Source organism: Hypomesus transpacificus, chromosome 10, assembly GCF_021917145.1.
Source record: "Hypomesus transpacificus isolate Combined female chromosome 10, fHypTra1, whole genome shotgun sequence".
Lineage (NCBI taxonomy): Eukaryota > Metazoa > Chordata > Actinopteri > Osmeriformes > Osmeridae > Hypomesus > Hypomesus transpacificus.
The window spans coordinates 11,903,868-11,928,718 of NC_061069.1; the positions used below are offsets into that span (position 1 = coordinate 11,903,868).

General features: G+C 45.5%; 3 protein-coding genes across 4 annotated transcripts in view; all 3 read left to right on the forward strand.

Moving 5' to 3' along the window:
• Window positions 1-15,431, forward strand: part of si:ch211-106n13.3 (vWFA and Collagen domain-containing protein) — a 20,112-nt gene extending 4,681 nt beyond the window's left edge. Inside the window, exons 12-31 of one of the 2 annotated variants that reach the window (XM_047028374.1) lie at window positions 475-528; window positions 640-693; window positions 823-876; window positions 966-1,019; window positions 1,124-1,177; window positions 1,512-1,565; window positions 5,775-5,828; window positions 7,701-7,745; window positions 8,017-8,070; window positions 9,336-9,389; window positions 9,820-9,873; window positions 10,467-10,538; window positions 10,646-10,681; window positions 10,924-10,968; window positions 11,147-11,179; window positions 11,836-11,982; window positions 12,232-12,286; window positions 13,724-13,915; window positions 14,106-14,183; window positions 14,355-15,431. In XM_047028374.1, coding sequence (XP_046884330.1) covers window positions 475-528; window positions 640-693; window positions 823-876; window positions 966-1,019; window positions 1,124-1,177; window positions 1,512-1,565; window positions 5,775-5,828; window positions 7,701-7,745; window positions 8,017-8,070; window positions 9,336-9,389; window positions 9,820-9,873; window positions 10,467-10,538; window positions 10,646-10,681; window positions 10,924-10,968; window positions 11,147-11,179; window positions 11,836-11,982; window positions 12,232-12,286; window positions 13,724-13,915; window positions 14,106-14,183; window positions 14,355-14,548 — 1,437 coding nt within the window. In that variant the 3' untranslated portion in view covers window positions 14,549-15,431. Of the gene's footprint in view, window positions 1-474; window positions 529-639; window positions 694-822; window positions 877-965; window positions 1,020-1,123; window positions 1,178-1,511; window positions 1,566-5,774; window positions 5,829-7,700; window positions 7,746-8,016; window positions 8,071-9,335; window positions 9,390-9,819; window positions 9,874-10,466; window positions 10,539-10,645; window positions 10,682-10,923; window positions 10,969-11,146; window positions 11,180-11,835; window positions 11,983-12,058; window positions 12,287-13,723; window positions 13,916-14,105; window positions 14,184-14,354 lie in introns of those variants that run through there. The other variant, XR_006956684.1, reaches the window with a different exon arrangement.
• A 199-nt stretch (window positions 15,432-15,630) lies between these two features.
• Window positions 15,631-17,503, forward strand: ccr12a (chemokine (C-C motif) receptor 12a). The gene is made up of 2 exons (XM_047028440.1): window positions 15,631-15,738; window positions 15,979-17,503. Exon 2 carries the CDS (start codon window positions 16,001-16,003, stop codon window positions 17,087-17,089), a length of 1,089 nt encoding a protein of 362 aa, XP_046884396.1. The 5' UTR covers window positions 15,631-15,738; window positions 15,979-16,000; the 3' UTR covers window positions 17,090-17,503.
• Window positions 17,504-18,535: 1,032 nt separating this feature from the next.
• Window positions 18,536-24,851, forward strand: part of hecw1b (HECT, C2 and WW domain containing E3 ubiquitin protein ligase 1b) — a 20,514-nt gene continuing 14,198 nt past the window's right edge. The window contains exons 1-5 of the mRNA XM_047027168.1: window positions 18,536-18,685; window positions 22,255-22,582; window positions 22,875-22,982; window positions 23,698-23,792; window positions 24,393-24,468. Of these exons, the coding sequence (XP_046883124.1) occupies window positions 18,656-18,685; window positions 22,255-22,582; window positions 22,875-22,982; window positions 23,698-23,792; window positions 24,393-24,468 (637 nt within the window). The 5' untranslated portion in view covers window positions 18,536-18,655. The remainder of the gene's footprint in view (window positions 18,686-22,254; window positions 22,583-22,874; window positions 22,983-23,697; window positions 23,793-24,392; window positions 24,469-24,851) is intronic.

A 24,851-nucleotide genomic window follows, 5' to 3' on the forward strand; every position in this document is an offset into this window, starting at 1 on the left:
CACTGTGAGTATTGTGACACTGTGAGTACTGTGACACTGTGACACTGTGAGTGCTGTGACACTGTGACACTGTGACACTGTGAGTATTGTGACACTGTGAGTACTGTGACACTGTGACACTGTGAGTACTGTGACACTGTGACAGTGTGACACTGTGAGTACTGTGACACAGTGACACTGTGACACCATGAGTACTGTGAGTATTGTGACACTGTGAGTACTGTGACGCTGTGACACTGTGACACTGTGAGTACTGTGACATTGTGAGTACTGTGGCTCCAACTGTGACTCCGATACTGAACATTTCAGCACTCCTTTATTCATCATTTATCTGTCTCAACTATTCAAGCTTTCAGTTTCTCTCCCCAGTCCCATCTGATTCTGTTCTCTTCTATTCATATTGCATATATGATCTTATTTCTTTACCATCCCATGTTTTGATAATAAATTATTAAAATGTACTTGCTAACTCAGGGCAAGCCAGGGCCAACTGGTCTCCCTGGGCAACCAGGGAAGGACGGCATTAATGTGAGTACAGCAGACAGGGCCGGCATCACCACACTGACTTCCCTGTGAGATCCTCTCACTGTGCAGGCAGACTGCACCCTGTAAACCTACTGTGTTGTGTGTGTAACCCAGGCAGAGCCAGGCGCTTCAGGGCCTGCAGGCCAGCCAGGACTCAATGGTGCCAAAGTAAGCAGCACGCGTCTGTACTTCTATGTCTGTCGGTCATCAGTCAGCGCGGTGACTCGACATGTGCTGGCCGATGCTGGCATGGCTAAGGTCGTGTTCTCGCGTGTGATTGGTCCGTTCTGCCCACAGGGTGAGATGGGGACGCCTGGTCTTCAAGGCATGCCTGGACCTCCTGGGCCCATGGTGAGTTACCATGACGACGGACGTCCGCTAAGATGTATACGCTAAGACGATGATAAAGAACAACAACAAAAAACGAGTTTCTATTGCAGGGACCGGGATTTGACCTGCTGAAGTCGAACACTTTGGAAACAGCTGGACTTCAGGTAGCAGTATGACTAACAACCTGCAGCAGATAGGATAGAGGTATTCAGAAATGTTGCTCTTGTGAAGTCTGTGTTGGCTCACTGCTTTCTCCTCCTGTGTGCAGGGACCCCCAGGGGAGCCAGGGCCTCAAGGGCCCCCAGGGGAACCTGGACCAGCGGTAAGAACACACTGCACAGCTCCAACACACACACTGCTGTACACTACCCACATAATCTGAGTGGATTACAAATGCACATGTATCTGTAAGATAAGGGACTGTAGTATCACTCAAACGGGATACACAGTAATCATCGTAATCATACTAATGCATTTATTTAGCACTTTTATCAAAAGCAACGTACATGGGGGGATTTGAACCTATGCCCTCTTGATCTGCAGTCAAATGCTCCTCCACTGAGGTTCCAAAGTTCTCTCACGGTAACTGCACAGGTTCTCGATGGGCTAGTACTAATGATGGTTGAACTGTTCTCTCCTGTTGTTGGTGTGTGCAGGGAGAGGTTGGACTGCCAGGGAAGGGTGCTTCACCAGGACCTGGAGGACCCAAGGTGAGCCACTGACTCATTTCCATAGAGCTCCACCCCTGGAGAGATGGTCTGTGTTTACGTGAAGGGGGACTGACTGCTGGATTCAGTTCACGTTTAGTTTCACAGAATGTTAGCTGACCAGACCAGGCTAGTTGACTTGCCTGATGTCCTGGCCTACTCCTACACTTCTGTCAGTGGAATAATCCGTAACCAGAGTGGATATAATGTTGACAAAAACACTCTAATGCGGTGATTAGCGGAGACTGAAAGACTAGGGCTGTGCTGCTGTAGCTAGACAGAAGATGTTCTCCCAGATGAGTGAAAATATATCTCTGGGGTTTAGGAGGGGCTTGCAGAGGGCATATGTGTGGTTTGACTTTCATCTTGCATTAGGGAGCCAGGGTTTCTATAAGAGTCCAGAAGGTCTAGCTTTCACCCTTTGCTCTATATTGAGAAACTTCAACAAGGTTGAAAGGAGAGGCAAGGATGGCAGCCTGCTGGAGAATCTATTTGTAGAAATTGAGGTGTTGTCGGCGGGGAGGGAAATGGTTAGTTCACATGTAAACATTGACACACGTTTGGTCTTTCATGTTTGTTTTTTCTTTGGAGAGGTGGCACCAGGAAACCAACCCCCGCTGACTTAGAAACCTACATTTTATATATAATATTTAATCATCGTATTTAAACGGATGGTGATAATTAGATTGACGTTTCCTCTGTTTGTGGACGTTATTTCGGTGACACTGTGGCCTTGTCACGTGCCGTCTGACCTTACAGTAGGTTTGTTTAATCCCGTCCAAAGACAAGTCCTGTCACAGTGAAGTGTGTATAAGCTGGATGAGTCCAGACCAAACACAGAGCCCTGGACCGCATTCTACGCAGAATTCGGACATCACAATGGATCTATTCAGATGCCAGTCAGGTGGAGGCTGTGTCGGTGTGGGAACGAGGGTCTGTCTAGAACAGTTACTGTTCCTCCTGTTCCTTCTCTTCATCCATCTGTTTCTGCGGCTCATTGCTCCCTCTTTCTTTCTCCCTTTCTCTGGGGTTGGCAAAGTTTAGTGACAGGCAACCCTACCATTTCCTGGCTTATTAAACTGAGCACACGTTCCCCGTAAAAGATTAGGATAAAGGTCTTGGCCCGGGTAGGACGTTTGATCTAGCCTGATAATTGGGTGAAAGGCCGTTTAGCGAGTGCTGTGACATTTCGTCATTGTAACCAGGAAGGGTGTAGTGTAAACCTCAGAAGGTGTGATGGCGGGTCATTGGAGGGGGCATCGTTTGAAGTGCCAGTCCAGTCCAGGCATACAGTTGTGGCATACTGACGTGACGTAGACCCATCTTTAAGAATGTTATCAAAGGTATCCTTTAAGTATTTCTAGCTATTCATACCATGTTCCTGTTTTGTTGGCTGCTTCACCCATTGGTCTCTGCCCCTGGTCATTGGAACACGTTTTTGACAACAACAACAAAACGTGGAACACTTTCCCCCCCCCCCCCACGTTTTTCAAACCTCCCATTTTGGATTAGAAGCCAGGAGGAACACCAAGGCCCCAAAGAAATGCAGAGCCAAACCCCAGGGTCCCCCACCTGCCCTCCTCCCTCCTCCATGCTACTTTCCCCCCGTGCACACACACACACACACACACACACACACACACACACACACACACACACACACACACACACACACACATACACACACACACACTCATATTTTTCCCAGTCTCTAGGCATTGGGTGCTGGAGGATGATTAACGAACCCAGAGGTGGGGGTTTGATGTGGTTGACCAAATGAAAGCTGCCTCGTTAGGGTGGGTTTGGTTCAGTGTTCAGGGCTGCACCAGGGCTTGGCTGCTACTCTCTCTAATCACTGGCTTCAGCACACAACACCACTGGGCTGTTAAAACAACCACACCACAGCATCATGCTCAAGCTTAGATGTAGCAGCAGAGCGGGTTGAACCTGCCAGCCAGCTTGTCTGCCTGCCTGCTTGTCTGCCAGCCAGCTTGTCTGGCTGCCTGCTTGTCTGGCTGCCTGCTTGTCTGCCTGCCTGCTTGTCTGGCTGCCTGCTTGTCTGGCTGCCTGCTTGTCTGCCTGCCTGCTTGTCTGCCTGCCTGCTTGTCTGCCTGCCTGCTTGTCTGCCTGCCTGCTTGTCTGCCTGCCTGCTTGTCTGCCAATGAGCCTGCCTACTTGGCAGCTTGATAGGAGAGTTTACAACTTCACTTGAATCCAAACGTTCCGGAATGTTAAAAGGCATTCTTTATATTCCCCAATAAAAACACTTGAATGAAAACTGCGGAACAGTGAAATCCCCTATAAAGTTTTACGGGTAATTACTATCCTCTGTAGATGGGGAACAGTTGTTTGGAGGAAATATGATCTGAGTTCCTACTGTACCATAACAGGTTAGGTGTACCTGTCACGGCTCAGAGAACTTCGCTGTGTGTGAGGTCTACTTTCAGAACTGTGATGTGTCGTGATCAGGAAACGATTTCCTTCTCCATGTTTGGCCTTCATGTTGTAACAAGTAAAAAGTGCAACATATCCTGTGGTACGCATGCTGTGATGCATACTAAGAATGTTTCATATGACCTAAACTAACCTAGATTTGTCCACCAGGCTGGTTGCTATCTATGAGCAGAGCCACATTTCCCCTGGACAGTATGCAAGTGCCAATGGTGTTCCACAAATCATGTTGTCGCGGCAACACACAGACGGGGAGCTTGCACAAACGTTCCAATTAAAATCCATCTGATTACACATCATGTCCCTAGCTATGTGAGCCTAGCCCAGTCGCTGCTTCCAAACACATATGACAGCAAACCAATCCTGCAAACCCTAATGATGGTCCTCCAGAAGAAGGCTCCGGCGGCTTTAAAATGTCTCTAATGTCTTGTAATTTGGCGAATCACACGAGACACTTTTTTGGGGGGTGATGTAGCTGATGCATAGTATTCTTTTTTATTTGTGGTTCGGTAATTTGAGACTTTGATTATAGGTTGGCTGTGATCTCAGGGCAGACAGGTTATATAGTTAGAATCTTTGCATGAGGATCATGTCATCTGCTGTACAGACGAAATCTTGTACGATGATTGACTGAACACTTGGAATGCACAGCTATGGGCTGGTCCCCTACTGTAAACCATTCAGCATGTAATAGTGTAGATAGAATGTAAATGGAAGTCAACAAGATGTGTGTAGTTAACATAGCGGGGTGCCTCAGGTTTGGTCTGGAGATGAGAACCACTGCTTATAAAGGGATGGGTAGAGCTCAGTGATTGAGGTTTGGACTGCGGAGCCAAAGGTTGCAGGTTCCGTTCCACTTCTGAATGTTGCTTTGCACACTGGTGTCATACTAGCGCTAAATTAAAACATTATTGTTTATTTACGGAAGTCTGAATGGATGTAGTAGAACAAACTGATCCAACCCCAATCTGTCTATTCACGTGCACCCCCCCCCCCCACCCCCCCTCCCCCCAACCCCCCCCCCCCCCCCCCCCCCCCCCCCCCCCCCCCCCCTCATTTTTCATGTCATGCTCACAATCAGTTTTTACCCATAATACCTACTTGCAATGTTTACCACTCCACCTAAGAGCTGACTATTTCATGTTTGGGCTTCATGATCACTTGTCATCCTGAAATATTTTCACCCATTACCCTTGCATCGTGTCTGTGTATAAGATCAAGCCTCTCATGTTGATAATGACAGAGTGGGTTTAGCTGACAACCTCCGTTCAAAGTTCAGAGAGACAGAACACTTCAAAAGCACATGTGGCAGGCAGGGCCTGTGCAGCACTGCATGGTGCTTACCTACCGACCGACCGGCCGCGCTTCACTGGGAAAACACTAGCTGTAGCTAGGCTAAGCTAGTTCATGTGTGGTCTGTCTGTGTGGCAGAAGATCATAGCTACACGCATGTTGGAGGTGTTTTAGATGGATCATAACTCTAATCCAATGACTGATCGTGTTCACGCATGCCTATGGTGTGTTAGTGTGAGTCTCGGCGTTTAGGGGGTTGAATGTTTGCAAATTTGGCAACCCCCACCAGGGGACAACTGCAGTCCCTTGCATGGTGTAGCATGGTCTATTCCAGAAGTTAATCATATACTGTATCAGGCCATTACACAGCAGAGCTTGTTGAAAATGTTCTAGGGTACAACATGTACTTATGTGACACACACACACACACAACAACATTTTCACACACGTTTTCTTGTTCTATTCCAGGGTGAAAAAGGAGATGGTGGGATCCCTGGATTGGATGGACAAACCGGAATCCCTGTAAGTGGCACTATTCAAATTCAGCTTGATTCAGATATACTCAAGGAAGAGGAATGAAGAACTCGGCCATGTTGATCTAATTTCTCAGCCAAGCACTCCTCCTTCTCCTCCCCCTCATCATCATCATCATCATCATTGTCATCATCTTCTTTCCCTCCAGTATAACTCCAGCTGTTCCATACCAGCAGTCCTTCTGGGAAGCAGAGTTATGTTCCGTTGAGGCACATACAGTACTAAAAACCATAAACGGGTTTATGAAGGCCACCTAAAAGACATTAAGGAACTTTTAACTCAAAATAGACCTGATGTTTGAGTTGACTACACTCCAAATGTGGTCATCAATCTGCCTCAATGTTTGCCAACTCCAGGACTCGCTCTCTGCTCTGTGAAACCCTAATGCCTCGATGCGTATAGAACCGAACACTGAGACACTAAGTTGTTGAGTGATCCTCTATATGGGTCTTTGCTATAAGAAGGAACAGCTTTCCAAACACACAACCCTTAAACTATCGCCGGGGATGTCACAACACAAAGTTTAGTGGTGTAGTTAGTTGAGGTCCTCAGTAAAAAAAAAATGGTTGACAGCCCAAATTTTGCCACAGTCTAAATGCAAACTTGGGGTACTGGAGGGTTGTGAAAGTAAACAGAACTCTAGTGTGGTTATTGGGCTGTGGGTCAGAACTGGAACCATCTGTCTGAAAGGTTCTGGAACAGAGACCACCGGTAACCAACCCATGTGCACATCAGACGTCTCTGGTTAAAAACATTGCGCTAAAAATACTAGTAGACCAAGTGCTTAGGGCCCCATCGTAAGTTGGGAGTGTAATTCATGCGTAGCCCGTGTTCCATACAAGCACTGTTGAAGGTCTTAACCCACCCTGGAGCTCTGGGTCTTTCCTCTTTGATCTAGTGTAGATGTTTGAGTTCTCATTTGGGTGGCCAGTGGTTTGAAGCCCACCTGTAACAGCCACACCTGCTGTATTTACGATTTAGTATCGTATTTGTATGGATTTAGAAATAATACATCCATGATGACAGTAGTTTCTGTGGTTGCCTTGGGAACGCTCTGTAGGCTGCAGTTGGGCAATGTACAGGAAGAAAAATGTTTGGGACCAGCCATGGGCTTTAGATGTTAAAAGTAATATTGATGCTGATCACACTGTTTATACACAGAGAAGTCCATCTAACAGGATCTAGTCTCTTAACTGTGGCTAGCTCTCACCTCGATCAGGTTGAGGTCAACCTCAGATGTTCTGCCAGACCACAAACTGACCAGCAGATGGAGACAGACAACATACAAGAACACACAAACACACACAGTCGAGACTCCTCAATATATACACGTTTATGTCTTTCCCTCTGTGGAAATCCAAGCAGTGGTTGGCTGGCTGCTTACTTTACTTGGAGGCGTGAAATGATTCGAGCCAGGCTTTCTTGAACTCAGAAGAGAACGGGAGGAAGGGGAGGTCGTCCATGGCAACACGAGGACTGAAAGTCTGAATCAGAAGAAGGAGCTTCTCCAGAAGTTTTTCAAACTGTAACAGCTCTCCATCTCTGGGCAGATGTTTGTGGAAAGCTACCACACCAATTAGTAGTGATGCATAGCCCTCTCATAAACTCCCTCTGCTCTCTCTGCTTGGTCCATTACAGCTCTCAATTAAGACCTCATTTCCTGCTAAACAGGAAGTTGTCACAGGTGCTGCGAGTGAGCCAGGGTCCTGCTGGGGGCTGTCTGAGGACGTGGGGCTCATGCCAGGCATGGGGACGGGCCCTGTTACATTCATACCACCGTTTGCTATGTTCATGTTTGAATGTTTTATTTATCTTCTCGCCCTGCTGAGCATGGTGTTTCCTGTGTGTGTTGATCTTCAGGGCATTCGGGGCTTTCCTGGTGAGACTGGGCCTGGAGGACCTCCGGTATAGTATGATTATAATAACACATACAGTAGATATTATGCACTATATGTGAAACCATGCTGTAATCACATAGCTAGCTACTGGATGTCCTAGGAAGAGACTAAAGACGCCTGTGCATCATAATATTCTAAGCCAGGCCTGAGACAGGAGTTTACATTTTTGAACTGACAGAACCAATCCTGTGGGGCAGGCTGTCCACCTACAACTTCAACTTGTGCTCCTTCATAATCCAGCTGTGTGTCTAGAAGTGTGTTGTGCTTCTGTGTGTCAGGGTGTGAAGGGCTCTTCAGGACCGGAGGGCTTGGCAGGGCCTGTCGGACTGGAGGTATGTGCACTAACTCAGTGGGAGTCAGATGGCTGAGCGGTGAGGGAGTCGGGCTAGTAATCAGAAGGTTGCCGGATCGATTCCCCACCGTGCCACATGACGTTGTATCCTTGGGTAAGGCACTTCACCCTACTTGCCTCGGGGAGAATGTCCCTGTACTTACTGTAAGTCGCTCTGGATAAGAGCGTCTGCTAAATGACTAAATGTAAATGTAACTCACTCGTCTTACATTTAGTCATTCAGCAGACGCTCTTGTCCAGACTTAAGCCTAATTTATATTTATGTCGCTGACACTTTTGAAATGGTTGCCGACGAAGAAAAAAAAAGTGTCGCTCAGGCTGCTGCGTTTATACTTTGGCAAACAGTCGCCTGTGCTCAAGGTTTGCGTGACGTAAACAGAATCATTTTACCGTTACATTCATAGCTATGGTTACATTGTTAACGTTTTGTAGCCTTACAGTAAGTACAGGGACATTCCCCCCGAGGCAAGTAGGGTGAAGTGCCTTGCCCAAGGACACAACGTCATTTGGCATGGCCGGGTATCGAACCGGCTGATTAATAGCCTGATTGCTTAACCGCTCAGCCATCTGACCTCATATTGATCAGTTCCTTCCTCTACCAAAATTGTATGTTGTTCAAGTTAATTTTAATCAAAAAATTCCTGGCTTTTTTAGAAACTTGCAGACATATTGACATCTAAAGATCTTATTCTTGACCAGGGGTGTCGAGCTCCGGTCCTCGAGGGCCGCTGTCCTGCATGTTTTAGATGTTTCCCTGATCCAGCTCACCTGATTCGAATGAATGGTCGTTATAACAACCCTTTTAATTGAATCAGGTGTGTTGGAGCAGGGAAACATCTAAAACATGCAGGACAGCGGCCCTCGAGGACCGGAGTTCGACACCCCTGTTCTTGACAGTTGACTGCACTCTGTTGGATGGTTACGGTACTGCAGTGATGTTGCTATGAGAAAGTGAAAAACACTCAAACAGAAAACCACAGTGGAAAATATTGCCATGACCAACCAACAGAGGAAATGAAAGACATGTCTCCAAAAAAAGTCCAACCGTTGTTTTAACTCGTTTTGAAATTTTCCATTCAAACATAAGATTTCAGATATCCCCTTTTCTGTAATATTTCAGCAATTCCAATTTCCAACAGGTCATCATACTTGTAGTATACTATGCCACGTAATAAACATGTCCTACTAGAATACACACACTTCAGTGTCACCATAGAGACCATGATGACATGTTTATTTGTTCAGGGACCTCCTGGACCTGTCGGCCCACCTGGAGCTGATGGACAGGCGGGGGCAAAGGTAACGGGTGTGTGTGTGTGTGTGTGCATGTACATGTGTGTGTTTGCGTGTTCATGTGAGTGTGTGTGTGCATATGTGTGTGTGTGCATATGTGTGCATGTGAGTGTGTGTGTGTGTGTGTGTGTGTATGTGAGTGTGTGCATGTGAGTGTGTGTGTGGGTGTGTATGTGAGTGTGCATATGTGTGTGTGTATATGTGTGTGAGTGTGTGCATATGTGTGTGTGCATATGTGTGTGTGTGTATATGTGTGCATGTGAGTGAGTGCGTGTGCCTGTGAGTGTGTGTGTATGTGCATGTGAGTGTGTGTGTGTATGTGAGTGTGTGCATATGTTTCCATCCTTGTGTTGTCACTGATTGATGTCTTGAGGTGTGTGTTTGTTAACCGTGTCCATGTTCACATGTATGTTTCTGTGTGTGTGTGCACCCGTAGGGAACCCCAGGGGTGCAAGGATTAAACGGCCCCCCAGGAACACCTGGACCCAACGTATGTCTTTGTTGGTTGGCAGTTTTTTTGATCAGAAGAAACAGATGTTAGAAATGTGTGTTGTGCATGTGCTGCTGTAGTACTAGACTAAACTGTATACCTGAGGCTAAAAACTACAGACTTTGATATCAAATCACTCAGCACTATAAGACCATACTTACCATTATGTTTTACTGCTACACAGTTCCTGTGGTTAACCATGAGTGGAGTTGTGCTGCTGAAGATTTCACACCCTAACTGAAAGACAAATTGCAGGACGTCCTGTAGATACTCGGAAATGATTTGCATGGTGTCATGTTCCTGTCTAGAATCCTGTGGCTGAAGGGTTTTAAACAAATAGAAACACTTCAATTCACATTTTACATTCACTTGTATTCATTTAGTAAATGTTTTTATCCAAATCAATATTCAAATAGTGTATATAGTGAGTGTAGCGGATAATCAAGGTATACAAGAGCCTCGTTTTAACAGTATTAATGTTGTTAGTGCCAAGGAACAGTCTGTATTTTAGACAGTGCAAAACCAACCACACCCTCTCAACTACAATATCCCATAATAATCTGACCAATCCTTTCCCTGCTGTCATTCAACAGGGAGAGCAGGGGGAGCCTGGTATCCAAGGGTTACAGGGGGAAAAAGGACATCCTGGGTTCAAAGGGCAACAGGTAACTTAATGGACGGCTCTTATTCAACCATGTACAGCTCTTAGAATTCAACCATGTGCTAACAGTCATGTTATGACAGCAGATACGATAACTATCACTGTTTCCAGGGTGATGCTGGGGTACCTGGAGTCAAAGGAAGCAATGTAAGATACCAAACACGACAAAATAATGATGTCGTTTAACGTTGCTACAGGCAACTGGTTATCAACGAATACCTGAACTAAAGTAATGCAACAATAATGGGTTTAGTCTATAATAATGTGTTTTAGCAGATGCTTTACAACGTATTTGAGTTCCAGGACTCAAATACGGAGGAGGTAGGATGGTAGAACACCTGTGATTGTGGATGATAGAGGTGATGACCTTCCCCCTCCTGTTGTTCCAGGGTGAGAGAGGCAGCAACGGAGACCCTGGAGCTCCTGGGGTGCCTGTATGTGACCTCTGACCTTTCCACTTTGAACTCCACCCCTAATTCTGTCTTTCACCTGCATTGTTCCTGGTAGAGAGCTGTAGATTTGAAAAAAAAAAGGTGTCGATATGGTCAATGCCTTTCTTTGTGATTCTGTTTGTTTAACTGAGGAGGTTTTTACCACATGTCTTTCTGACAGGGAGCACTGGGCCTACGAGGGAGCAAAGGAGAGGTGAGCTGACGTGTGATTGGTCAATGACTTGTATTACTCTACATTCAGATCAAGTTAGTTACCATGAGCGGATGTTAGTTTGGAGAAGGTCTTTCAGGAACAGGATCAGTCTACTTCAAGATCAATACAGTGTCTCTGTTTACATGGCTGGCTGCTGTAAGTGTGACTAGCTAACTGTAATAATACAGAACCATGGCAGTTTCTGAGAAACAGTAGTACACAGCTTATTTACGTTCTCTCGGGTAGAAAGATGTGCTGTGTGTGCAAGAGTGTGTGTGCGTGTGTGTGCGTCAGTGTGTATGTGCGTGTGTGTGTGGGTGCAGTTTGTGCATGCTGACTTGACACTTAAAAAACATCAATAGATTTTTTAACTTCCTCATCCTCTTTACAAAGAAGCATGACAATGACCTTATGTTTGTCTAGGCGTGTCTGACTAACTCTGTCTTAACACAGAATGTTCCTACACAGAAATATTCCCCTCAATTGTTGTTAAAGGTCGAGTACAAAAAGATACTGAAAGGAATCAGTGCAGCCCACATCTGGGTTAAACTAAATAATCACCTGAAGAGCTTTTGTACTCAAAAACATAGTTTTAGCAGATGCAATGTGTTGATTTGAAGGCACCTGTCTCTGTTGACGTCTGATTCGTCTTCTAGAGAGGCCTAGCGGGCGATCCAGGAACCAGAGGGGCTGATGGGAAGAAAGGTGAAAATGGCCAATCGGGGGTGTCCGGCTCTCGAGGTTTCCCTGGCCAAGACGGCCTACCTGGACAACCAGGTGTGCCTGGTTACCCTGGGAAACCAGTAAGTAGGCAGGGACACAGTGCTGTTCTGAAAGACTATATCAACTGCTTCACTTCAGGTTTCTTTTTCTTGACAGGACATCTCGTTGGTCATTTCACTTTATAAGAAGACAGGCTACTTCCCTCACACTAGGCTCCTGGCCTGTAGAGGCCTCTAGTCCTCCTACAGAACAGGAAGGAACTGTGACCCAGTGACTGAGAGCTGATGCAAAGGTCTGGTTGTGACTTTTATGTGTAAACTGTGTTTCAGGGCAAGACTCCTTCTGAAGAGCAACTCATGAAGATTTGTGCCAACATGCTTCGAAGTATGTTCCACACCCTGAAACCATTTCTCCACTGTCATTACAGTGCATGTTCTCATAGACTTTTAAACCATTCAGTCGTGACTTTTTAATTGAGCAAGGTGCTGTAGTCTAACAGTATTACAGACTCATACCATGTTGGATGCTTTGGTGTCAAATACTAGCCTGGCTCTGCACTCCTACGTACTTACACTCAATTTGGATTTTGTTTCTGTACTAGGTCTGGGATTTCAGGGCATCAGTCGGTTTTCAGAAACACATTTTTTGTAGGTCCAATCAGCGAACAGAGGGAGTGGCTGAGAACGATGACGTTGATGTCGTGCACTAGTTTCAGTTGTAGTTCAGTAATGGCGGCGGAGAAAGATACGAGCAAAGCTATTCTGGGGTTGTGGCAACGCCGACAAAAATCCATAAGTTAAAGCCGGAGCAAGAACAATCCTTGCTGAGTTTTGTTGATGGTCATGATGTTTTGGCCTTCTTCCCAACGGGGTTCGGGAAAAGTTTGATTTTCCAGCTGCGGCAGCTATCTCCGTGGTGAAGGAGTTGGCTAAGGCGAACGCTAGCAATTGGTTATGGCAGATCAGAGTGGCTCTTAGCATATCCAATAGTTTTAAACTTCAACAGAGGACCCGCCTTCAAGGAAGTTAACGCTTGTCAATGGAGCGATCCCAGACCCTCTGTACAAATGAATTGTACGAGGATCTGGTTAGGACCAGGCTAGTCAAATACACCACTTCAAATTCTTTACTGTTGCACAATCTCAATATAAAGGATTGTGAAAGAGCAGAAATCTGGTAACCATGTGTGTGTTTGTGTCTTGTGCAAACTCTCCATATGCAGTTTTTACAACCACACACACACACATACACTCTGATACTGGAAACATCTGGGGTATCAACCGAGCTTTCATTTCCGTATTTCAGACACCAGAAGCAGCCGGCATGAGTAACCGACAGGACTGTTGCCTAATCTGTGTGTGTGTGTGTGTGTGTGCTGGAGATGGTACTAGATATTTACTGTGTCCTGAAGATTTCATCACTCTCCTAATCCTCAAAATAAGCCCCCAGATCCAAACTAAAACACACACTATGCTGACATGAATGATGCCATAGCAACAGTAGCTGACGATTGCAGTTTGATGTTCACAACTTCAGCAACAAAGAGCTGAAGTGATTATTTATAAACCTCTACAATACTGCGCCTGGACTGTTTTCTGTAGCTCTCCTGATAAATCATTTTTTAAATAGTTATACCAGGATTTTTATATATATATATATCAGTTTTAACTCATTTTGAAACTTTGATATTTAACTTGAAACCGATCAAAGTCACAGCACAGTAATCTAAACCGCACAGGGATTGAAATCTCAACCACCACACTGACTGTTTCTGTAGAACCTAAACCTCAGTCCCCATCACCCGCGGTTTCCTTCTGTCCAGGTGAGTTTCCCCAGCTCCTCCACATGGTGTCACCGCGGGGCTGCGGGCGCTGCGAGAGCACAGTGGGACCCCCAGGTGAGCCGGGGGCCCCAGGCTTGAAGGGCCCAAACGGGACCCCAGGGTACCCTGGAACGCCTGGGTCTCAAGGCTACACGGGGCAGCCTGGACGAAGAGGACCTCCAGGAATCAAAGGTACTGTCAGATATGTTTCTGAATTTGAATCTCTGAAATGCACAGGTTCACACAGTGGACATGGCAGGAGCTGTGTGACATCTGAAACACTCCTCTAGGTGTAGCATTCTTACCGCAGAAGTGCCTTCCTGAAGCTAATGTACTGTATGTGTGTGTGTGTGTGTGTGTGTGTGCGTGTTACTCTGTCCAGGAGACACAGGGTCGGTAGGACTGAAAGGTGCCAAAGGAGAGGGAGACATTGGGTTGCCAGGTCCTCTTGGACCAACAGGTAAAACCCCCCTTTTCTGCTGTTTCAATGCCGCCTCAAGCCTGAACACAACAAAAGATCCTAATGCTACAGTACCACCAACGCACTGACTACTGTAATCCATCGATCATCCTCCACGGTAAGAGAACCAGCATGTGAGAGCTGAGCTGTCTTCTCTCTTCCCACCGTCAGGCCTTCAGGGTCCCAGAGGGAGAGATGGGGAGGGGATCCCGGGACCTCCAGGAGAGCCAGGAAAGCCAGGAAGCCACGGTATCCCAGGAAAGAGAGGCCAAGCTGGGGACACGGGCGTGTGTGACCCCTCCTCTTGCTACCGGGCCTTTGAGATGCTGAGGGAGGAACGCTACAGCAAAGGACCCAGCTTTTAGATCTTTTGGAACTGCTGTGGACGTTGCCTGGAAACGCACCTGAAGTTCTGTCCATGTGAACGAAGTCTGGAAGGACTCTCGAAGGAACGACTGCTGACTGTGTGAGGAGATTCCATTGTCTCACCCATAATGTACGTTCTTTTTTTTTTTAACACTATTCAAAATGATTGATATCGATGGAATTCCTGTTGCGATGGAGGAAGTAGGTATCAGTATTTGTGTCCTGGCAAACTGAGATGTTGAAACAGTCAGTGGTGATTCTTCCAAAAAAGGGAGTAGGGAGTGAAATGTTGCCCAATGATAGGTCTGTCTTACGAGTCACATCTGAATGGTTTTCTTTGTACTGTGTTGCGTTGTTCAAGAGCTGTTGCTTTACATGGCCATGTGAAAGATCCAATGCATTGCACTTCTCTTGTAAAGCTACCTCTAAACTGGATTCAAAGTGTTTTTACAATGATATGATGATTTGGTATAACCTCCAGAGAGAAGTGGTTTCTTTATGACTGAGGAACTCAGGATGTTGTGAATTGTATGACACTAGCGAAGTGTTTGTTCTCATTTTTGATGGATCTGATTCATTCTTTGTTTCACCATAGACACCTTTTCAACCTTAAAACTTTTAATAAGGACATGTATTTGTTGTTTTGATGTTAGTTTATGAACTAAATATTTTTGCAGCAGTAGCGTGACCCTGTCTTGTTCCAGCATTTACAACAATAATCTTTTTTTATTCAATTTGTTCACAAATATGATCATATAGTTTATATTTGTTATGTTATTTATGTGTATTGGAAGTGTATTACTTTCCAACAGATTCAAAGCACTGCTGATTAAGCACTGTCAAATATTTCATTAATTCAATAAAGTTATTTTCTGTACTCTATATTTTGTATTTCAGTCAAAAGTAATGACACATGAAATTCATTGGCATTGCTCATACATTTAATTGACTAAAATGGATTGGAGTTGCAGTTCATTTGAACATTGAATTCAGTCAGAATGATAAGCTTCATAAGCAGTTTGCTGTTTGGACAGATTCTGACAGCCAGCCCTCTTCCCAGAAAGTCAGTTCCAGTTTGAACCTGAGTCATACCCCCCCCTAGTTCTGTCAAACTGAAACACCCGCAGCATGCAGACATCTCTTTGTCAGTCTGACTAGAGCCACAGGGAGCTGAACCATAGTCCAATAGGTGAGTCATCTGATACAGGCTGCTCTTAGGGTGGTTTGTGTATTAATTGTTATTTGTATGTCTTGCTTACGTGTTCTTGATTATATACTGCACTCACTGTATACACTATTCATGTTGCTTCAAGTAAAAGCCTCTGTTAAATGAAATGTAAAAAAATGCTGTTTGGGTAACAAGCAAAACGTTGTGAAGTCAGAAACAGCTTTGTTTTTCCACCAATTTAATAAACATCTCTTCTGGCAGGTTAATGCATGAATAGTTTAAGATGGAGAATGATGATGAGAGTTACAAGCAATTCCTTGATCTCGTCTACGAGTCGTACAATGACTCCTACAATGAGTCCTCCACCTATGTGACAGACGAGCTTGTCACCCTGTGTGAGACGGCCGACGTGAACAAGTTTGGTGCCACATTCATCCCCTTGTTCTACCACATGAACTTCCTTTTGAGCCTCCTAGGAAATGGCCTAGTGCTGTGCATCATATACAAGTACGAAAAACTCAACAGCGTCACCAACATCTTTCTCCTCAACCTGGTCTTCTCCGACATCCTGTTTGCCTGCAGCCTTCCTTTCTGGGCCACCTACCACTCAACAGAATGGATATTTGGACGGGCACTGTGCAAGATCGTGGGGAGCATGTACTGTATTGGGTTCTACAGCTCCATTCTCTTCCTCACCCTCATGACCTTTGACCGCTACCTGGCGGTGGTGCACGCCATCACGGCCGCCAAAAGCCGCAGAAAGCTGTACGCTTGCAGTCTGTCTGCAGCTGTGTGGTTGGTCAGCATCCTGGCAGGCCTTAAAGAGCTGGTGCTGTATGATGTGTGGAAACATCATTCTATGGGGTACATGTGTGATGAAACGGGTTACTCCGAGGCCGTCATGACCAAATGGAAGTTGGTTGGCTATTACCAGCAGTTTCTGGTCTTCTTTCTGCTCCCTCTGCTCATGGTGCTGTACTGCTACATTCGAATTACCGTCCGAATCATGTCTACTCGCATGAAAGAAAAGTGCCGTGCGGTCAAGCTCATCTTTGTGATCATCTTCACTTTTTTCATTTGCTGGACTCCATATAACGTTGTCATTCTGCTACGTGCTCTCCATATTTCCCGCTCCGACAACTCCAATGATTGTTCCGAAGCTCTGGACTACGCACTCTACGTGACGCGTAATGTGGCCTACCTGTATTGCTGCGTGAGCCCCGTGTTCTATACCTTCGTAGGAAAGAAGTTCCAGAGCCATTTCAGGAAACTGGTGTCCAAACGCATTCCGTGTCTGAAGAGCACGCTACTGACCAGCCAGAGCTCAAGGACCACGTCGCAGAGAAGTCCATACACCAACTGTGACTACTAGAAAACAGACCTGTCTTAGAAAAAAACGAAATAGGTTTGTAGAAAGATTGCTTTTTCCTGTTACTTGGAGTTCACATTTTGGAGACAGAATGTTGGATGAGTATTTGTGTGGGAAGTAAATCCTCGTAAAATGTCAGTAGGACTAGGCTTTATACTGCGTGAGTTTGCAAAAGCGCCTAAGGTGTAGCCCATGCAAGTGAATGTGTGGGGTATTCAGGGCCATATTGTGAGTGTGGACTGTGCCAGCTGACTTTTACAGTAGGTCTGTTTGACGATTTTATGATTGCATGATTTGTTCAGGTGACGAAGTTCTCAGAACGTACTGTTTTTGATGCGGCTTGCCTTGCTTCATTAAACATATTTAGGCTACGCATTAAAACAAAGTAAAGCATGCATTAAAATACAAGGAATTTAGTGTGTATCTCTTTGTGTATTGTGTTCTAATCACAAATAAACATTTTACAAAACACAATCACTGCTAAATATCTGACAAACCAACAAAACGGTTTAATTTTGATGAGCCATCTGCATTTTGCAGTACAATAGACTGCTGAGACAGTACATCTAGATCACTGTCAGGGTACTATGCCTAAGGTGTCATAATCATCAAGTTCTTTTCATTATGACTTTTGTGACAATAAGGTCACATGGGGCCTACGTTAATTCTGGTTTAGTAGTTTAGTGGACAATGATATGTTGTGTGTTTGTTGTTTTTAAGCAAAATCTCTGTTTGGACCACGTGGTATTTTATATTGAGCCTAAATAGCCTATTGTTATACTGTTATACATGTGTATGACACACAATGGCACACAGGCTGTGGGTTAATACATTCTGTATTTCAGGTCCAAACCTGCTGAAACGGTTTTCACACCTTTTTTTCTTTGTGGTGTTTCCCCTAAACTCTACCATTCTAAGAAACATCCACGTCTCTGCTTCCTTTGACCTTCGATATAAATAGGCTGTTATCAATTGACGAGTAGGAGGCTTTTTATAATAAACAAGAATCATAACAGACTCACTTGTGTGAATAAAGGTTAGTTGGTGGCCTTTAACAACTCCCAGGATTCCTACTCGAGAGGAGATACGAGGGATGGAGTTTAGAATTATGGATTTAGCGGAGGTATTCTCGTTGATTTGGTTGAACGTGTCAGAGCCTACTCAACGGCAAATGCGATAGGTTACTTTTAGTTAGAAATTGTATGTTTTTCAAAGCTTTTTGTAAATAACAAATAAACATTGTTCAATTCATTTCATGTTTGCAGTGTACTCAATGGTTATTGCACCGTAAAATCTAAACGTTGCGTGGGTGTGTGTTACTGTGTGAGGATGCGTGGTGCGTGCAAGGGCGGGGGCAGTGCGACTGGAGACTGAATTTCTCCTAAACGGCCTGTGATTGGTTGAAGCCTCCTGGTACCCAAGAGAAAGAATTTATCTTCTCAGCGTCGCGTACGAACCATCCGGAAAACGACCCACAAACGGGATCATGGCCCACCGGATATGTGATTTTCAACATTTGGCAAACCGAATAAGGAGAAATACCGATATGATCATTTGACGCGTCAGAGTATGATTCATACACAGGTGATCATAACTCAGGTAAAAGGCATTTGTTGTATTCATCCATCTGTGCATGACTTCAATCGGTAACTTGGTTGGACCTTGGACGGATTCGTGCTGAATAGATCTTGCATCAACTAGCGAACAAAAATGCAAGCGGCATTGCAATGTGCGACGCAGATATTGGTACGGTCTAAATGTCATAGAGACTACATACAAAGCGATTTGTTGTCCTTGTTTTTGACGGGTGTACCATCTACTCCTAATGTTATGCCACAGTATTGCGTTGATTTACGGCCTTTTGGATATATCTTAACAACGATACGATGATACAGGCCCACACAATGTTTTGAATCAACTGATATTCGGATGCTACGGGGAAGTATTGCGGAAAACTACTCTCTGGCGTGTACCAGTCAGTCCACACTGTGGACGTGTGTGTTTTCAAGAGAGAGAGAGAGAGAGAGAGAGAGAGAGAGAGAGAGAGAGAGAGAGAGAGAGAGAGAGAGAGAGAGAGAGAGGCGGGGATAGAGAGAGAGGCAGTGAGAGAGAGAGAGAGAGAGAGAGAGAGAGAGAGAGAGAGAGAGAGAGAGAGAGAAAGAGCGTGTCAGAGTGGCCATCTTGCTTATACCCATCAATCCTTCTCAGATAGTACACTTCTGTGCCTTGCATGTAGAAAGGTCATTGTAGGCAGTTGCTTATTCCTTCTCTCCACCCTATCGCAAGTCACATTACTGATCTGAAACCATTTGATTGGCCAAAGCAGCTTTCAGGGGGAAACCTTGCACCAATCATGTCATTCCAAACAATAATTATCTTAACTGAGGTGGAAAATACATTTCTGTTGTAACAGCAGAACAGTCTTCTTTCATTCCTGTCCTTTCATTCTTCCATCCTGATGTCCCTCAATCCCTCCATCATTATATCCCTCCATCCCTTTATCCCTCTCGGTAATAATCATCCATCCTTCCATGTTTTTATGCTTCCAGCCACTGATTATGTGTACTCAAGCAGCTGTAGTCCTGATTGAGAGCCTTGTGATTGGTCAGATTACTATTGATTGACCTGCGACCCTCAAAACCAGACTCTCAGAGTGCAGGTGTGGAGAGATGGAACCTACAGCTTATTGATCTACAATACTTTATAACCAACTTTAAAAAGAAGATCTCTATGTTTGTCTCTTTCTCTGTATGTCCCCCCCCCCCCCCCCCTCTCTCTCTCTCTCTCTCTCTCTCTCTCTCTCTCTCTCTCTCTCTCTCTCTCTCTCTTCTCTCTCTCTCTCTCTCTCTCTCTCTCTCTCTCTCTCTCTCTCTCTCTCTCTCTCTCTCGTGGACACACGTTAACATCTATGGTTAAGTTGTTAAATTAACCAGAAACATGAAATCAAAATCAGATTGCATTCAGTCTGTTGATATATTGCAAAACCATTTCACTGGAGTCGGTGAAGCAAGACAGCCTAAATACAAGCAATAAGCCCCAGGCTAAATGATAGAAAGATACTGCACGGCCAACCGGAGACATGTCCAGCTAGAGCTGTTGACCTATATGCACAAAGAGTAGGAAAACAGGAAGACAATACCACAAGAACTATAGCTCTGCTGTATGTCCTGGAAGTACCATGAATCTCTCAGTGGAATTGATTGTGTGCACATAACTCAGAGCAGAAAAGCATCATGGGTACATCCCATAGACACGTCAGAGTACCCTGTTTTATCACCTACTGTAGGTGCTCTGGCTTTTAGCCTGAACCTAGACAGTCTGGCCACTGTCCGGTCGGACTCTGCTCAGTAAAGCCCTGGAGGTTGATATGATTCTGTAACTCGCAAGGGGCGGGAAGAGGGGGAGGAAGAGGAGGGGGAAGGATAAGAAAAGGAGGAGGCAGTTAAGAGGAGGGAGGGAAGAGAATAGGGTGAAAGAATGAAGAGGAGGAGGAGGCGGCAGAGGTAGGTACTGAAGCGTTGAGACACCTTTCTCGGTTGGTGGTTTAAAAAATTCATTGAGCTCAGTGACTCATCTGACAGCAAAGCTGAGGAGACACTGCATGAAGAAAAAGGCACTTCTGGTGTATCTGATGCACACGTGCACACACACACACACATACACATACACACGCACATACACACGCACATACACACATACATACACTCATCCAGCAGCTGGAACCATCTTCCAACCTCCAGGACAGCTACAGAAAGGATGACCCATGTGTCCCAGGTGGTTGTCATGGTTTCGCTCATGATTGTAGACGCAGTGTATCTTTACGGCGTCTGACCGCGCAACTCGCTCCTATCCTGTACGTGTAGAAATCTTTGACACTAGGCGTGTTATCAAACTAATTTGGACTGCTCAGGTTCTCTCTCACAAAGTGATGCTTGGCTTGGTGCGGAGATGAGTCTGAGTAGGCAGGCCCACTGTATGATAATGTTATGTAACAGTGCTCTAAGATAGCCGGGATAGTTACACCGTGCAGAGGAAGAGCTGCTCTAATAGAGTCCTCTGTGAAAGGAGTTCTGGTATTGGTGACACTTGTGTTTTTAGTAGGTTTGTTGTGATTGGGATGAGTACAGCACAGTGTCATCGCACATATGGCATCTTCAAGTCCAACATGAAGGTCAACCGTCGTTTGGTTGTTCAATTGCGAACAAAATCTGGAGACTCAAAAGAAAAATTTCGGGCCAACCAACCATTCTGTTGATGTCTGTTTCATCTGCAAACAGCCTGATTGTCTGAAGACTTGGGGTCTTTTCTAACTGCCTCCACACCACTGAGTGATAGTGAACCTTCCTCTTTGAGATGTGCTGCCTGGCATTCTAGAGAAAAGAGAAGTACTCAGCTTGGTATCAGGTTGTACCAATCACAACGTCAAGAAATATCCACCCTGATAAAATGCTCAACCACAAAACTTATCAAAGTGTGGCCTCTCAAGGTTCGAAGGAATTTGATTGAGTAAGATGCTAGTGTTTGTGGTTTCAGAGAGAGATAGGCTCTAGAACGTGTAGCAGAGAGAGTGGCTGAGCTGACACATGCGGCACACAGGGCAGCTGAATAGACTTCCACACTAGTGGGGTACAGAGGAGCTCTAACAAGGCTGGGCATTGAGGCTGATCTCTGGGAGGGGGAGGCTGAGGGAGAGGGGATGGAGGAGTCCTCCCCTCTCTATTGTGTTGACCAGCTGCTTTCAAGATATAGAGGGAGTGTGTATGTGTGTGAATGACAGGCCTTGTAACGTTCTTTCTTCCCAAGGCTTTAGAATTCCCTCTTGGTCCCCTCTCTGTTCCAGAACATTCTCTAGAACCTTTTCTCTCTCCTCTCTGTTCCAGAACATGCTCTCTAGAACCTTCTCTCTTCCCTCTCTGTTCCAGAACATTCTCTATAACCTTTTCTCTCTCCTCTCTGTTCCCTAACATGCTCTCTAGAACCTTTTCTCTCTGCTCTCTGTTCCAGAACATGCTCTCTAGAACCTTCTCCCTCCCCTCTCTGTTCCAGAACATTCTCTAGAACCTTCTCTCTCCCCTCTCTGTTCCAGAGAATTCTCCAGAACCTTCTCTCTCTCCCCTCTCTGTTCGAGAACATTCTCTAGAACCTTTTCTCTCCCCTCTCTGTTCCAGAACTTGTACCAGAGCAGGTTTCTCAGCCTAGCAGCCATGGCCTCCCCATCTCGCGTCTCTCAGAACCGCCGGCGCTGCAAGGACCCAATCCGACACAGCTACAACCCCGAACAGTTCCAGAACCTCAACTTCCAGAACGGCGTTCCAGAAGACCTGGTGGCCACGCCGCGCTCCACCAGTGACACAGACCTGGTTACCTCCCACTGCCGCTCCACACTCACTGCCAGCTCCTCCCACTATGCCATCGGCCAATCCCAGGACATCACCATCTGCTGGGACATCAAGGAGGAAGTGGACGCTGGGGACTGGATTGGCATGTACCTGATAGGTGAGAGGCACACTAATGCACATTTCTGATTGGCCTGGAAGATATTGTTGATTTATTGTTTATTGTTACATTATTGGTTATGGAGAAACAACATTGGTTGATCATTTTATCATTATAAATATCTGTTTAATAATGATAAAATACTGAATGTAAACAGTATCGTAGACTATTGAGGGCCTAATTTTTGTAGTTCAAGTAATGAATTGAACTAAAAACTATTCCTTAAAATCTTAACATCTATCTATATTATAGGTTATAGATTCTATAACCTCAAACCATCTGATCTCTATAGATGAGGTGTTATCTGAGAATTTTCTGGACTACAAGAACCGTGGTGTCAACGGGTCTCACAAAGGGCAGATTGTGTGGAAGATCGAAGCCAACTCAAACTTTGTTGAACGTAAGTGGTGTTTTTCCGGAAACATTAGTTCCTGAACCTCCCACAGCTCAGTCCTGTCCACCCCTGCGCACACACACACACACAGTACAGAACAGCTTTTGAAGGGGAGACGATGACAGCAGATGGAGTATTCAGCTGTACAGCAGGACAGAGATGTGAGCACAGGCTGGAGAAGTCTTCACACCACTCACACACAGACAGGATTCTCCCTCTGCAGTTTCATATAATGTAACAAACCACTTTACACGAGATACACCATCTCACTGTGTTCACTGAACGTTAGACTGTATACTGTACGTGTGCACAAGAGAATCTTAACATGGCAGATTTCAGTATGTGTCTGTCTTGACTGAAACACACACATACTCACTCCTGTGCCCAGATCTGCAGGTCGCAAGGCCATATGTTTGGGCAGGCATTCCAAATAGAACTCTGACACTGCCAAATGAACCAGTTAATCCCACATGATAGGAGACCGAACACACTGACAACACAGGCCCTGCGGATGATTGTGGACTGATGGAGAACGATATAGACTGTAGCAATAATAACCATGACGACACTGATGATGTTGTCGATGGAAACGATGATCATAACGAGGATGAAGACAGGGACGATATTAATATTGATATCGGCGATATCGATCACGATGAAGATCGTATCGGTGATAACAAAAAGATGATACTGTGTGTGTGTCCTTTCTCCCACGCCTCAGCTGAGACCAAGGTGTGTTTTAAGTACTACCATGGAGTGAGCGGGGAGCTGAGAGCCACAACCCCCAGTGTCACTGTCAAGAACCCCTCCGCACCGGTAACTGTGTGTGTGTGTGTTTATGTGTTCATGTGTGTGTGTATGTGTTCATGTGTGTGTTTGTGCCTGTGTGCCTGTTTGTGTGTGCGTGTGTCTGTGTGTGTATGTTCTTTGTTATGAAGACATGAAGAATCCTATTTGGTACTGTTGTGATGTAAAGAAGGAGAAAGTCATGCATTCCCTTAGACCAGGGGTGTCTAACTCATTTTCACCCAGGGCCACATCACAGGCCAGCCAAAAAAAAAAAACTTGGAGTGAGATTTGGTGGGGCCACGCATTAAACACTGATGTGTATATACCAGGACCCCCCCCTCCCCTCCCCCCCCCCCCCCCCCCCGAGGTAAACTTTGAACTTCGCATTAAACACTGATGTGTATATACCAGGGCCGGCGTTTGCTATAGGCAGCCGCCTAGGGCGCCATGAAGGCGCCAAATTCCAAAGTGCGTCCACTGTGAGAGATGTAGGGGAAATGCATTGTGGGAGATGTAGTTTATGGTCCCACATAAAATGATTTGGCATTTGGCCCGCGGGCCTTGAGTTTTACACGTGTGCCTTAGTCTAACGACTCTGTCGGTTTAAGAACTGTGTGTGTCTTCCAGGTGTTCAAGCCCGCCAGTAGCGAGGAAATACCCCAGACTCAGGGGCGCAGACGCCTCATCAACTTCTCCATATCAGGTGATTAGAGCCACCATCATCAGCGTTATCGTCATCGCCATCACAGCATGCCGTTGCCATCGAAAAGGCCACCACGCAGTTTGCAGCCGGGTTGTCGTGACAACCAGGGCTTCAGGGTTCCTACAGATACGAGAGATAAGCATGTGATCCATACAACACACACACGCACACACACACACACACACACGTTGGTACTGCTGTTCTTGTGGGGATTCGGAACCACAACCGAGTTCCATCAAATTCCTGTTTTCCCTTAACCCTCACCTTAACCCTAACACTTAACCTAAACCATAGCCCATAACCCTTAAAACTATCCTTAAGTCTTAACCCTAACCTTTAATGCCATTCTAACCCTAACACCAATTCTAACTCTAAACCCCTTA

Excerpts from the sequence above, each read along its gene's own strand:
- ccr12a (XM_047028440.1), top strand. The coding sequence starts at position 16,001 with ATGGAGAATGATGATGAGAGTTACAAGCAATTCCTTGATCTCGTCTAC.